Source organism: Nomascus leucogenys, chromosome 7b (assembly GCF_006542625.1).
Source record: "Nomascus leucogenys isolate Asia chromosome 7b, Asia_NLE_v1, whole genome shotgun sequence".
Classification (NCBI taxonomy): Eukaryota; Metazoa; Chordata; class Mammalia; order Primates; family Hylobatidae; genus Nomascus; species Nomascus leucogenys.
This window is the reverse complement of record NC_044387.1, coordinates 14,895,289-14,910,266: the sequence shown is the minus strand read 5'-3', so window position 1 is coordinate 14,910,266 and position 14,978 is coordinate 14,895,289. Positions and strand designations below refer to the sequence as shown.

At 47.9% G+C, this 14,978-nt stretch overlaps 1 protein-coding gene across 5 annotated transcripts in view; it reads left to right on the top strand.

Annotated features, from left to right (window-relative positions):
- The first annotated feature begins 3,987 nt into the window (after positions 1-3,987).
- TOM1 (target of myb1 membrane trafficking protein) overlaps positions 3,988-14,978 on the top strand; it is a 48,269-nt gene continuing 37,278 nt past the window's right edge. For 2 of the 5 annotated variants that reach the window (XM_030815671.1, XM_030815672.1), the window contains exon 1: positions 3,988-4,164. In XM_030815671.1, coding sequence (XP_030671531.1) covers positions 4,113-4,164 — 52 coding nt within the window. In that variant the 5' untranslated portion in view covers positions 3,988-4,112. The remainder of the gene's footprint in view (positions 4,165-14,978) is intronic. The other 3 variants (XM_030815674.1, XM_030815675.1, XM_030815673.1) reach the window with 2 other exon arrangements.

The window sequence follows — 14,978 nt, the reverse complement described above, 5'->3', positions numbered from 1 at the left end:
GTCCAGTCTCAGCTGTCTTTTCCCTAATCATGATAATCATAGTTGCTATGAAATTATAAAACCTGTTTTTCACTCTATTCTACCATAATTTTCTTAAGAAAAAAATCAACCCACAATAGAGATTACATTTCTAATCTTAGCCATTTTCCTAATATACACCTTACTCTGCTTCTATTAATTTTTACATTGTAGAGGCTCTCATTTTCTCTTTCGCAAATCGCAAATTTAGTGAATCTGATAATTGCACCTCCATTTATTGGCAAATGAAACTATGTGCATTATGGTGTTGGCCTAAATCAAGAAAATGTTCGTTAATCTTATATAAGGGTTGCATCTGAATCATGTGCTAAATGATATGTTTCAGTACTGTCCTGTTAGCATTACAGTAATGCTATTGATAAGTTACTTAATCTTTATAGGCTTCCAAAGTCCCATCTATAGAATAGTGTATTTTAAAGTCACTTCCCTGTCTCTAGACCTGCAGCCAGCCAGCCTGACATAAATGTTTAATAATATTATGAACATTGAATATATGGAGATATGACCTTTCAAGGTAAAAATTTCAGTGCAAACACAAGGTGTTAAAAGTCATAAATAGTGACATAATATGATGAATTAAAAGGCTAATGTCTTATGGAAAGGCAGCAAGGAAGAGACCACCATATCACTGAGTGACTATTAGAGTGATTTGCATACTTTGTCTCACTTATCCCCCCACCAAAGCCTTATGAATATTATCTCCCTTTATAGATGCGAAAAAGTACTTTTCCTAAGTTTATACTGCTAGTAAATGGCAAAGGCAGATTAAGAAGAGTGGAACAGCTGACCCCAAACCCTAGGCTCTTTTCTACCCCAAGCTACTTTCAGATTTAAATCATGTATATAATTCATCAGAACGCTTTCCATTATCTCAAGTCCTGAGCGAATGTGATTGTAGGAATGCCCTCTGAGATCTTTGCATTGTTCAGATACCTGGCTGGCTTTCACTCTTGTCATACTATTGTCTTTAAATTTTGAAGGCAAGGTATCTTGATTTTTGTCTGTAAGCGCTTAAAGGATTTAATAGATTATATTTATGCAGATTGTCAATCTTAAGAAATTTGAACATTTTAACCCTCAGTAGGGCATGATACTAGTATTACTAAAACACTTAAAAAGTAAATTGAAACACTTTTTACTAAATGAGTTTGCTCCTTATTAGCACACTTTTTTAAGACACTTTTAATCAGTTTTGTACTAACATAATGTTTGCCATTTACATCCCTATCTACTATGTTGATAAAATCCATATACTGGCCAGGTGCAGTGGCTTATGTCTGTAATCCCAGCACTTTGGGAGACTAAGTCAGGAGGATCGTTTGTGGCCAGGTGTTGGAGACCAGCCTGGAGAATATAGCAAAACCCCATCTCTACAAAAACTAAAAGATATTAGCCAGGTATGGTGGCATGCATCTGTAGTCCCACCTACTCAAGAGGCTGAAGTGGGAGGACACTTGAGCCCAGGAGATTGGGGCTACAGTGAGCTACAGTTGCACCACTGTACTCCAGCCTGGGTGACAGAGAGAGGCTGTCTTTAAAAATAAATAAATAAATACATATACTTCCATTTCTGTTTGAATAGCTACATAGTAATCCGTTTGCATGGAATATTTTTTTTTTTTTTTTTTTTTTTTTTTGAGACGGAGTCTCACTCTGTCATCCAGGCTGGAGTGCAGTGGTGCAATCTTGGCTCACTGCAAGCTCCACCTTCCAGGTTCACACCATTCTCCTGCCTCAGCCTCCCGAGTAGCTGGGACTACAGGTGCCCGCCACGACGCCTGGCTAATTTTTTCTATTTTTTTAGTAGAGACGGGGTTTCACCGTGTTAGCCAGGATGGTCTTGATCTCCTGACCTCGTGATCCGCCCGCCTCGGTCTCCCAAAGTGCTGGGACTACACGCGTGAACCACCGCGCCTTGCCTGCATGGAGTTTATGATTCCACTTCCTGTTTGGGGGTATATGAGTTGTTTCTGATTTTTTTTTTTTTATCATGAAGAATAAAGTTTACAAGAACTTGCTAAAACCTTAAAGGAAGGGCCAGACATGGTGGCTCCTGCCTGTAACCCAGGGCTTTGGGAGGCTGAGGTGGGAGGATCACTTGAGCTCAGGAGTTCAAGGACCAGCCTGGGCAACACAGTGAGACTTTGCCTCTAAAAATAAATAAATAAAGGTTAATGGAAGAATCCAAAAGAAGTTCATGCTAAACACACTCCATATGACCAAGCAATAAGGTTAAGTGAAGAAAGACATGGAAAGTGCCTTGACCTGAAGGTCATCTTAAATGGCCTTCTCCCCGCTTATACTCCAAATACCATTACTGAAAGGTAGATTTATTTAAGCTTTCATATGCTAGTTACTGGGTTAGACAATAGTGGTGAGCAAGATAGAAATAGCAGCTCAGCCCCCAGGGACATCCAGACTCGTGGAGGCAAGGGCATTTGTGAACAGGTCTCATGAGTGTTGTGGAAACACTTCAAAGCGGTTTTTATATTGTACAGTAAAGACATCAGACCCCATGGCTGCTCAAACAAGTGAATCTACAGAGGCGATTAAGTTCTAATTTAGGTTTGTTTTTTTGTTTTTTGGTTTTTTTTTTTTTGAGACAGAGTCTTACTCTGTCACCCAGGCTGGAGTGCAGTGACACGATCTTAGCTCACTGCAATCTCTGCCTCCTGGGTTCAAGCAATTCTCATGCCTCAGCCTTCTGAGTAGCTGGGACTACAGGCGTGTACCACCACACCTGGCTAATTTTTGTACTTTTAGTAGAGACGGCATTTTACCATGTTGGCTAGGCTTGTTTTGAACGCCTGACCTCAGGTGATCTACCTGCCTCAGCTTCCCAAAGTGTTGGGATTACAGGCGTGAGCCACCACGCCTTGCTTAATTTAGGTTTTCTATCATCCAAAATTTGTACAGTCAATTTACTAGCCTTTCAGATTTAAAAACCCCAAACATCACAATAAATATTTAAGCACCCACAGTAGCCAGACTACTAAGGCCATGGTTATTGTATTTTTGGAGTACATGCCAGAAGAAAAGGTCGTAACCCATAGATAGGTATCTAGTGTGTAGGCGTCAGGAGACACACCACACACAGCCAGGAAGGCTGAAGAGATTAGAATCTCAACGCTGGGAAAGGCCTTTGAGATTCTTAGCTTGGGGTCCACGGTTGTACTTCAGGGACCCCAGAAACTCCCTGAGGTTATAAGCAAAATTGTATCGCTGCCTTTTTTCTTCAGAAAGGCTCATGGCTTTTGTCAAATTCTCAAAGGAGACTGTGACCTAAATAAAATATTTTTTAAAAATGGTTACGAGTCCTTGATCTAATTCCAGTATCTAGAGAAAATGGGAGCTATGTTTGGCTCACACAGTAAATTTATGGCACAGACGGGTATCAAAGCCCCACTCGTGACTACATCTGTGCTTTCTGCCATCCTGGGCGCTAGAGGGAATTGCGCTGCAATTCATTAAATTGCCTCTCAGTCTCGAGATGACAAACCCCTTGCCCTTGCCTCTGATTTAAGGTAAGATAATTTGGGCTGCGGGCAGGGTGCATCTTGGAACGGGGAGATCTTGACATCAAACAGGAAGAGTCCTATCGGGACAAGGAGACAACAGCCCAGAGAGGCTGTCACCCAGGGTAGGTGTGCAGTCACAGTGAGGTCCCAAGGACTAAGGGCTATGACACTAAGAGTCTCGGCTTCTGTGTAACTCACCCAAGTCACTTCCCTGGTCTACGACCCAGTCTCCCAAATGTGTAAAGGGTCCTTTAGACCTCGCCCTAAAAGGTCAGGGCGTGGCTTAAAGAGGACCGCGCTTCCTGGGCCCCGACCCCAGGCCCTACGTCGTGTGTGATGCCCGCCGCCGCCGAGGAAGCCGCAGTGAGGTCATTGCCCTCCACCTCGGGGGCGGGACCCTCGCGTCTCAGGGCGGGGCCTGTGGTCGAGCTTCGCGGTGCCACCGCCCCGCCCACGCCTCCTCGCCGGCCTCCGGGTGCGTCACGTGACGGGTCGGTGGCGCTGGCGGTTGCTGTCAGCTGATTCCCGGGGTTGGTGGCAGCGGCGGTAGCAGCAATGGACTTTCTCCTGGGGAACCCGTTCAGCTCTCCAGTGGGACAGCGCATCGGTGAGTCCCTGGAGCCCCCCACAGCTCCGCCCCGGTGCTCCGCACCCAGCTTCGGTCCCCTGGGAAGCCTCCGGGTGCCTAGTCACGGAGGCAGGGAGGGCAACGAGGCTGGCGTGTAGCTTTCCGACCTGGCCCCGCCCAGCTTTCCTCCCACTGTTGATTGACAAAAACTTGGGCCATTAGGAAGCCTTGGCTTGTGATAGATGTATACGAGAGCCAGTAGGTAAGGAGAGAGGGTGGGTCCGGATGCCCACGGCGCAGCCAATGTGCGTCTGCTGGGGTCCCCAATTGAGGGAGAAAGTTTTGGGGGTTAAAGGGACTGCGTGGTTGGCAGTGGCTGGGCCGCTCTGCTGGTCCCGCTGCCTGGGCTCTGGCCAGCTCCTTCCTGGCTCACCGGGTCCTCCGGACACGGACACCTGAGAAGGGCTAGAAGTCCCCTCTCCCAGGACCGCGAAGCCCGGGGCTTGGCGTCTTGGGGGGCGACTGGCCAGAGGGGGCCCAGCGCCGGACAGCCGGCGGCCAGGCCTCACGGACCCGGGTCTCAGGACGTGTCCGCCTGAGCTCTTTTCTCGACCCAGCCTCAAATGGACCCGCACAGACTCAGAACCTGAGCAGAAAGTGGTCAGAGAAACCCTCAGGGTCAGCCCACCTCGGTGCTCCGTAGGTGGGGCAGCCGGGCACTCGGGCCAAGCCGAGCCCACGGCACCTGGCGCCTGTCTGCTGGTCCGTGGTTCTTTGCACCCTGGTGACAGGATACTCACAGTTCTGTGACGCAGCCTCCCTGGGCCGAGGTTTCCTCACCTGTAATTGGCGGGCAATAATGGACCCCACCTCCGTGGGCTTGTTGTGAAGATTAAATTCCTTAATAAATGTGAAATACTTAGAACAATGCCTGGTACATGGCCAGTGCCATATAAAAAAAAACAGTTATAATGTTTATTATCATTGGGCTGGGCGCGGTGGCTCCTGCCTGTAATCCCAGAACTTTGGGAGGCCAAGGCGGGCAGATCGCTTGAGCCCAGAAGTTCGAGACCAGCCTGGGCAACATGGCGAGACCCCGTCTCTACAAAAAAAAAAACAAACAGAAATTAGCCGTGCGTGGTGGTGCGTGCCTGTGCTCCCAGCCACTCCGTAGGCAGATCTGGGAGAATTGCTTGCACCTGGGAGGTCAGGGCTGCAGTGAGCCCTGATGGCGCCACTGTACTCCAACCTGGACGATGCAGGGAGATCCCATCTCTTGAAACACATACACACACACACACACACACGCACACACAGATATAAATATACACATACATACATGTACATATTTATACACATACATATATATTATATGTATTTACACACACACATTGTTCGTGAGATCACCAAGTGAAGGTTAGGAATCCCTGGCAATCGCTGGGCAGTAGGTCTTATAGGTGCTCATTCTTGGACACCAACACCGTGAGAACCGACATGCCTTCACCCAAACAACCACACTTCTCAGGAGGATGGTCTGGGTGTTCCCGATTCTTGCATGAAGAAACCATCGCATTACTGTGAAATTATTCTTCATCTTTTTTGATGACGACTTTTCGTCTTAAGTCCAGACTGGGAAAACTTTTAAGATGAGACATTCTTTCCATTCTTACTGTCTTGCCAAACCTCACGAAAGCTTGTTGACCCGGCTCTGTGTTGTAATCGCCACGGTGGCTGTTGGTGGCTCTTCCGAGGTTTTGTAATCAATGCTCTCCAAGGGGGAGGTGGCAGTCCAGGATTTACACACCAGGAAGCTCCTGAACCAGGGAGAGGAACTGCCCTCTCAAAGGACCCCTGCCCTCCCCTGGACACACACCCACCCCACAGTGAGTCATGATTTTTTGGAGCTGCAAAGAGAAGGCAGCTCTCCTCTCATCTTTATTTCTCTGGCTACAGAAACCACTGCTTTTATCACATGCCAAGTTCAAGACTTACTACTTAAAAATAAACAAGTAAATAAAAGACCTGGCTTCAAAGTCAGCCACATACTCTTAAGGCTTTCTGGAAAAGCTCACCTGGGTTCTGGATTTCAGCTAGTCAAAGCAAACTTCTCTTCTTACCCTGAAGGGTTGCCTTTCTTGGGCAAGAAATACTTCTGTGCAAAGAGAATGCTACTAAATCATAATACCTTAGAGCACAAATAGAATTTTACAGGTAAAAGAGCCTTACCTGGGAATCTTCTAATCCAGTTGTTCTCATCAGAATTCCTAGGAGGGCTTGTTAAAACAAATAATATCTGGGCCTTAACTCCAGAGTTTCTGACGCTCTAGGTCTGCAGTGGGACTCTAGAATGTGAATTTCTTTTTTTTTTTTTTTTTTTTTTTGAGATGGCATTTCACTCTTGTTGCCCAGGCTGAGGTGCAATGGCACGATCTTGGCTCACTGCAACTTCCGCCTCCCGGGTTCCAGTGATTCTCCCGCCTCAGTCTCCCAAGTAGCTGGGATTACAGGCACACGCCACCACACCCGACTAATTTTGTATTTTTAATAGAGGTGGGGTTTCTCCATGTTGGCCAGGCTGTTCTCAAACTCCTGACCTCAGGTGATCCACCCACCTCGGCCTCCCAAAGTACTGGGATTACAGGTATGACCACCGTGTCTGGCCTAGAATGTGAATTTCTGATGAGTTGCCAGGTAATGCTAATGCTGTTCCAGCCCATCCCCTTCATTTTACACTGGCGGAGACTGAGGTCCAGAGAGGGGAAAGTGGAGGCTGTGACTCACCCAAGACCCCAGTGAATTGACAGCAAAACTGAGCCATTGAAATTTAAACCAAAGCTGAAGAGGCTCCAAAAGTAGAATTAAGAGTTTGAGTTAATCCCCTCAGTATTCCATATTCTTTTAGATAAAGAGGCGGAGGAGGTACTGCTCACTGGCTGTGATTACTGATGACGTAGTAGAGCTGCTTATAATTCTGTAAACCAGGCCCCCCTCCTTGCTGCAGGAGTACCATCTCTTCTCAAGCCTGCCGACTCCCATGCCCTTGTTGATAGTAGAGCTGTAGAGCCATATGGAATTGACATCCCTCAGATGGTGGGTTCTAATGATGCTAATCAGGAATGAGTGTCAGTCACCCGAATCACAAAGTTCTCATCCACCTCCCCTCCCAACACACACACACACACACACACACACACACACACACACACCCCTTTGTGCTTGCTGGCCCCTCTGCCTGGGTTGCTTACTCCTGTGACCCCACTGAGGAGCTCCAGATCACCCTTCAAAGTACAGGCCATCATCACCTCCTCCCTGAGGCCTGCCCCAAGCCCGACGTTGCTCTTTTACTCTCCCTTTATCCTAGGTCCTCGGTCCCCCTTGCTCTATGACCTTGGGCTCTGACTCTCCGCTTCCTCCTTGGTAGAATGTTGCTAACAGCATCTGCCTCACAGGGTGGTTGCTGGAATGAAACAAGATAGTCCTCTGAGAGTGCCTGGCACAGTGTGAGTGTATGGAAATATTAGCTCTTCCCGTCATCATCAGCATCATCATTTTTATTATTTCTTTTTTTTTTTTTTTTTTTTGAGACAGAGTCTTAAAAAAGGCTGGAGTGCAGTGGCACAGCCTCAGCTCACTACAACCTCTGCCCCCCGGGTTCAAGCGATTCTCCTGCCTCAGCCTCCCGAGTAGCTGGGATTAGAGGTGCACGCCACCCTGCCTGGCTAATTTTTGTATTTTTAGTAGAGACGGGGTTTCGCTGTGTTAGCCAAGCTGGTCTTGAATTCCTGACCTCGAGTGATCCACCTACCTCGGCCTCCCAAAGTGCTGGGATTACAGGTGTGAGCCACCACGCCTGGCCTATTTTTATTATTTCTACCCTCATTATACTAATATGCCACCACCCCACTCTGTTAGTGGTTGTGCATGTCTGTCTCCACAGCTAGGCTGAACTTCTTGAGAGCAGGAACTGTGCCTTATTTCTCCAGACCCTCAGCACCTAGCACAGTGCCTGGCACGTAGCAGGAAGGAGGAAGGGAGAAAAGGAAAGTAACATTTTGTGAGCAAACACCATAATAACTCTGCCAGGTATTCTGCTAGCGTCCTGGATATTAATCTCATGGTGACCCTGTGCGGTTTTGCTGTTTTTTTCCCATCTCACCAAAAGTCAGTCTAAGGGAAAGCATCGCTTTCCAGGGTTCCACAGCCACTCAAAGTCAGAATCCAGACCCAGGTCTTCTTTTGTACCCTCACCACACTGCCTTGAGCTGCCCAGTGCTTCTTTTGAATTGATGTCTGTCCCACCCTCCAAGAGCCACAACTCTTGTTCTACCCCCAGATAAGGACATGTACATGGGTCCTACACTTGCAGGCCCCTCTCCCTCATCGATGAGTGGGGGAGCTTCCCAAGGGCAGCACCCGTAGCTGAGAGGATTCCTGATCCTTTGTACCAGCTGGTGTTGTCACAGCCCTCTTCTTTCAAGGATTTCAAACCCGCCACCACACCTGGCTAATTTTTTGTATTTTTAGTAGAGACGGGGTTTCACTGTGTTAGCCAGAATGGTCTCGATCTCCTGACCTCGGAATGTAGGTTTTTCCCTTTGGTTTTTATCACTAACTGACACTGGAGTCAGAAAACTTTGCTATTTACTTTAAATGTCAGAACCATTTCTGGTAACCTAATAAGTGAGTTATTAAGGATTCTTTTTTTTTTTTTGAGATGGAGTCTCGCTCTCTTGCCCAGGCTGGAGTGCAGTGGCATGATCTCGGCTCACTGCAAGCTCCACCTCCCGGGTTCACGCCATTCTCCTGCCTCAGCCTCCTGAGTAGCTGAGACTACAGGCGCCCACCACCGTGCCCGGCTCATTTTTTGTATTTTTAGTAAAGACGGGGTTTCACCGTGTTAGCCAAGATGGTCTCGATCTCCTGACCTCGTGATCCGCCCGCCTTGGCCCCCCAAAGTGCTGGGATTACAGGCGTGAGCCACCGCGCCCGGCCTACTGGCTCTGTTTTATAGACAGATGTCAAGAATCCCATTTTCCATTTCTAGCTGTCAGCTCACCCCCAAGCACTTGGAGTCCATATCCTAGCTGATTGCCGACAGTAAGTTGCAAACAACAGAGATGGTAAATATGGGTCGTCCCTGGGGTTGAGCCTCAGTGGTTGGGGTGGTGGGAGCTGGGTGTGAGGGGAGAAGAGCCCAGAGCCTGAAGACTGAGCCCTGGAGGGGAAAAGTGAAAAAGTCAGAGAGAGCTGTCTTTGAATCCACAAAAGCCAAGCCGGGGGAGCCACAGGAAGGAATCACAGAAGTGAGAGACCACTTCAGGCCATTGGGGGCCAGTTGGGGAATGATGGGCTGGAAAGTGGACACTTAAGTGATGTTGAGGAGACACCAGGCTGGGAGGCGGGACACCTGGTTCCAGCTCTGGTTCTGCTCCTCACTGTGTCACGGTCCCTCTCCATCGCCCATCTCCCCTCTTGGCAACACAGAGGTGCTGTCATTCTCCTTCTGCTTCCCAGAGGATTGGTAAGGAATGACAGAGGGCATATATAGGGACAGGGAAGACTTGATGCCAGAGGGAAGAAAGAAACTGATGGCGGGCCAGGCACGGTGGCTCACGCCTGTAATCCCAGCACTTTGGGAGGCCGAGGCGGGTGGATCACGAGGTCAAGAGATCGAGACCATCCTGGCCAACGTGGCGAAACCCCGTCTCTACTAAAAATACAAAAATTAGCTGGATGTGGTGGTGCGCGCCTGTAGTCCCAGCAACTTGGGAGGCTGAGGCAGGAAAATTACTTGAACCCGGGAGGTGAAGGTTGCAGTGAGCCAAGATCACACCGCTGCACACTAGCCTGGTGACAGAGCGAGACTCAATCTCAAAAAAAAAAAAAAAAAAAAACTGATGGCTGCTGGGGAGGACTGATAGAACTGAATGTGCAAGGCTCCAAGGGCAGAGTGTGTGCTTACAGGAATAAGCAGTTCGGTTTCAGTATAAATAGCTATCCCTAGAGCCTTGCAAAGATGGAACTGGCTGCCTTGTTCGGTAGTGAGCCCCCCACCACTGGAGGTGTGAAGGCAGAAGCCGGGGTGGGGAGGGCGACTATAAAAAGGATTCCTGCGTCGGTTAGCAGAGTGGACTAGACCAGGGTCAGTGAGCTTTTTCTATAAAGGGCCAGATAGTAAATACTTGAGGTTTCGTGAACCAGATGGTCTCTGCTGCAACTACCCAGTTCTGCCATTATAGCACAAAAGCAGCTACATAGGCCATAGGTAAATGAATCAGAATGACTGTGCTCCAATAAAACTATTTATGGGCAATGAAATTTGAATTTCATGTAATTTTCACATATCATGAAATATTATTCTTCGGCTTTTTTTTTGCAACTATTTAAAAATATAAAGACCATCTGTAGCTCAAGGACCATACAAAACAGACTGAATTTGGCATATGGGTTCATAGTTTGCTGACTTCTGAATCGGAGCAGCTGGCCAGAGGCAGAATGATGGAGCACACTGTTCCTCAAAGTGGGGTACCAGAGCACCCACCCCGGGGATGCTTGAGGGTGCTTATCCCCACAGTGTGCCTGCGAGAGCCTTAATATCTTGAAGCTTCTGTTTCCTGATCCATAAGTACAGGACCCACGTTTCTGTCTTGAGGATGGCAGAGCTTTGTCTAGAAAGGGCTTTGTATCAGCTGTACACATATTAGTAGAGCCCAGGGTGAGCTTGAGTCACACTGAATGGTCTGAGGCCTGGTTCAGTCCTCACCAGCTTTGTTACCAGGAGCAAGTTACTTAACCTCTCTGTTCTTCGATTTCCTCATCTGTACAATGAGGATAATAATAGCACCTATCAGATAGGGCTGTTGTGTTGTTGTGCTGTAAAGCACTTCCTGCCAGACGGGAAGTGTCTGTAATTATTAGCTGTTGTGATTTTTCACTGGTGTTATCATTCCTGGGACCCAGTCTAAGTTAGTAGCCAAGCTGAGTGCCAGCCCAAGATTCTGACTCCAGTGCAGCCTTTGTGATGGTCTTTGTGTCCCTGGCAAATGAGCAGTCACTGGCTGGGTAGCTGCCACATTCACAGACAGGTCAGGTTTCAGGCTGTGGGGAGGAGCAGATTCTTACATGGAAATTAAGGCCTTTGCCTGCCCCTATGGATAGAACTGGTGAATAGGTTTTATTCCCTTAGTGAGCTCAAAGAAATAAGAGTATGGTCTCAGACTTCCACTCTTCTGGTTTTAGAAAAAAAAAAAAAAAAAAACCAAACCCTCAGTGTCTCCTAATTAGCTTGAGGCCATCACCCCATGAGAAGCAGGGGGATTCAGGACAGTTAACTCTTTACTGCCTTACTAAGGAGATCTTGATCTAGGTCAGTGCGCTCCAAAATTCTGTCTTTTTTTTTTTTTTTTTTCTTGAGATGGAGACTCACTCTGTCGCCCAGGCTGGAGTGCAGTGGTACGATCTTGGCTCACTGCAACCTCTGCCTCCTGGGTTCAAGCAGTTCTCCTGCCTCAGCCTCCAAGCAGCTGGGACTACAGGCGCCTGCCACCACGCCTGGCTAATTTTTTTATATTTTTTTAGTAGAGACAGGGTTTCACCATGTTAGCCAGGCTGATCTCGATCTCCTGACCTTGCGATCTGCCCACCTTGGCCTCCCAAAGTGCTGGGATTACAGGCGTGAGCCACTGCACCCGGCCCAAACTTCTGTCTTTCATGTAGCTCCTTTGTGATTTGTGTCTACCCCCATGCCACCTTCATTAATATTTTCACAGGGTTTTCTTTTCATTAGCTTATCTGTTAAAATTTGACCTCATCTTATGTAATTATATCCATGAAATCATGGCTTTGATGTTTGTGTTTTTTTCCTATCCTGCATTAAAGTAAATAATGCAGGAGAGGAAAAATTTAATGTCCCTCTAAAACTGTCTTTAAGTTTGCCCATGAGCCCACCTGGTGTGATCCCAGATAGCTCATTTTGATCACTGGGACGTAAGCAGCCTGAAATGGGGTCACAGCTTAGTCTCTGCATCAGAAGAGCTGGGTTCAGGTGCCAGCTCCGCCCCTTCCCGGCTGCGTCCCCCAGGTCTCCACCTCAAGGGACACGGGAAACTTACAAGTTGATAGAGCACTGCAAAGTGCGGTGGAGAACCACCATGCAAGCCCTGAGGAGGGGAACTGGGCCTCGCTCCTGCTGGGGAAAGTAGAGAAGGGAAGGATGGAGCCAGGGGAGAAGGGAGGGGGAGAGAAGAACCAGCCAGACCGCAGGGGCTGAGACAAACAGAAAATTTAGGGACAGACAGAGGGGTCTACTGTTTGAACTTGTTTGTGTTGGTGCAGTATAAACCCTGTAGTGGTTAAGTTTATGTGTCAACTTGGCTAGGCCACGGGAGACAGATATTTGGTCAAACATTGTTTTAGATGTTTCTGTGAACGTATGTCTTAGATGAGATTAACATTTAAATCACCAGACCCATGTAAAGCGTATTGCCCTCAATAACGTGGGTGGGCCTCGTCCAATCAGTTGAAGGCCTGAATAGAAAAAGAATGACCTCCCTAGAACAAGAGGGAATTTGGCCAGCAGGCTCCCCTTGCCCTTGCACTGGGACAGCATCTGTTCCCTGGATCTCCAGCCTGCCAGCACACCCTACAGATTTTCAACTTGCTAAGCCTTCACACCTGCATAAGCCAATTCCTTAAGTGCTCGCTCTCTTTCTCGTGTGTCTCTCTGTGTGTGTGTGTGTGTGTGTGTGTGTGTGTGTGTCTGTCTCTCTCTTTTTCTTTCTGTTAGCTCCTTTTCTCTTTTTTTTTTTTTTTTGAGATGGACTCTATTTCCCAGGCTGGAGTGCAATGGGGCAGTCTTGGCTCACTGCAACCTCCAACTCTCAGGTTCAAGCAATTCTCCTGCCTCAGCCTCCTGAGTAGCTGGGACTACAGGTGCATGCCACCACACCTGGCTAATTGTTATATTTTTTGTAGAGGCAGGGTTTCACCATGTTGGCCAGGCTTGTTTTGAACCCCTGACCTCGTGATCCACCCACCTTGGCCTCCCAAAGTGCTGTGATTACAGGCGTGAGCCACCACGCCCAGCCTAGTTCCTTTTCTCTAGAGATCCCTGACTAATACAAACCCCACTCCACCCCTGACCATCCAGATTGTCAGCAACACCTTTTACACTCCCAAGTGGGGAGTGAAAACAAATGCCATCTATACCTCAGCCAGCCACTTCAAGCCTCTGCCTTCACAGCCTCACTTCTTCTTACCTGGGGAGTTTTAGAAAACCTTTCTTTATCTCACTGACATTTCCTTTTTTTAGGTACTATACTTAGTTACATCGACTTTAAAATTGTGGGTTGCAGAAGCAATACCCTCTGTAAGGTATTTTAGGGTTTCTCTTGTGGTTATGGTTAAAAAAAAAAATAACAGGGGAGAGGCAGCCAGGGTTTTGAGGAAGGGTGGCTCAGCAAATTAGGAGATGGATGGAACTTTCCACGCTGGGTCTGGAAAGAGTTATTCCTTTGGAAAATAGTTTTCAAGACAAGTTTCTGGCTGAAAAAAAAATGGCTTCTGCATATTTGTGATTTAAAAATCTCTTATGGGGTTCTTGAAATTCTCAATCATGTTGTGGTTGATATGTTTGTAGAGGATAGCATTTATTTTGGTGCTTGAAATGTATACTCTCCTCCTCACATATCCCTGGAAAGTGAATGCTTTGGTCATCTTTATTCTATAGAGGAGGAACTGAGGCACAGAGAGGCCCAGGAGTCACCCAGGCTCACACAGCTTGGTAGGTGCCGGAGTCTGGGCAGGATTTGTCTGTGTCTGCATCCCATCCTCCCAACTTTTCCATCTCACTGATTCCCCCTTAGAACTGAAAGAGGCCGGGCACAGTGGCTCACACCTGTAATCCCAGCACTTTGGGAGGCCGAGACAGGCAGATCACCTGAGGTCAGGAGTTCAAGATCAGCCTGGCCAACATGGTGAAACCCCATCTTTACTAAAAATACAAACATTAGCTGGACGTGATGGTGGGCGTCTGTAATCCCAGCTACCCTGGAGGCTGAGGCAGGAGAATCGCTTGAACCGGTGAGGCGGAAGTTGCAGTGAGCCAAGATCGTGCCACAGCACTCCAGCCTGAGCAACACAGTGAGACTCCATCTCAAAAAAAAAAAAGAGAACTAAGAGACCTACTGGGTTTCCCTTTGAGTGAAAACATCTGTGTCCACCTAGAATGAATTCGTTCAGCAGTGGCTCCTTCTGTATTTCTGCCTAACCTTCTTCACCACGTTGGGTTCATCCTCGTGCTTGTGTTCTCACGGTAGGAAGCACAGGTGAAAGTACCAGATGTCTGTGTCTCTGTTACCAAGAAAGCAAAACCTTCCCCAGGAGCCGCCCAAGAGACACCCGCTTCTGTCTCAGCGGCCAGAAGTCCCAGGGCTACTTCTGGCTGCAAGGGGGTCTAGAAAAGCTAAATGCTGGGAGCCCGGGGGGAGCAAGCGTCTTTCACAACTATTGGAGTCAGCTCCATGTGGTGGGGTTAATAAACATTTCACATAGACACTGAGTGCAGTAATAGAAATACAGTATCTAGCAAGGACAGGTAAGTGTGGCGTGTGGGTTCCCACACTGCATTTCCAGATGGACAGCACGGCTGGCCTATATCCAGAGGGGTCTGTCAGAATAGTGAAGGCTCCGGAGATCATTACCAGAGTGGAGTGGTCACAGGTCCTGAGGATGTTGGAGGACAGATTAAGGAGGGACGTGGTACTTTTTAAAAGTATTCAAACGGGCACGGTGGCTCACGCCTGTAATCCCAGCACTTTGCGAGGCCAAGGCGGGCGGATCACGAGGTCAAGAGA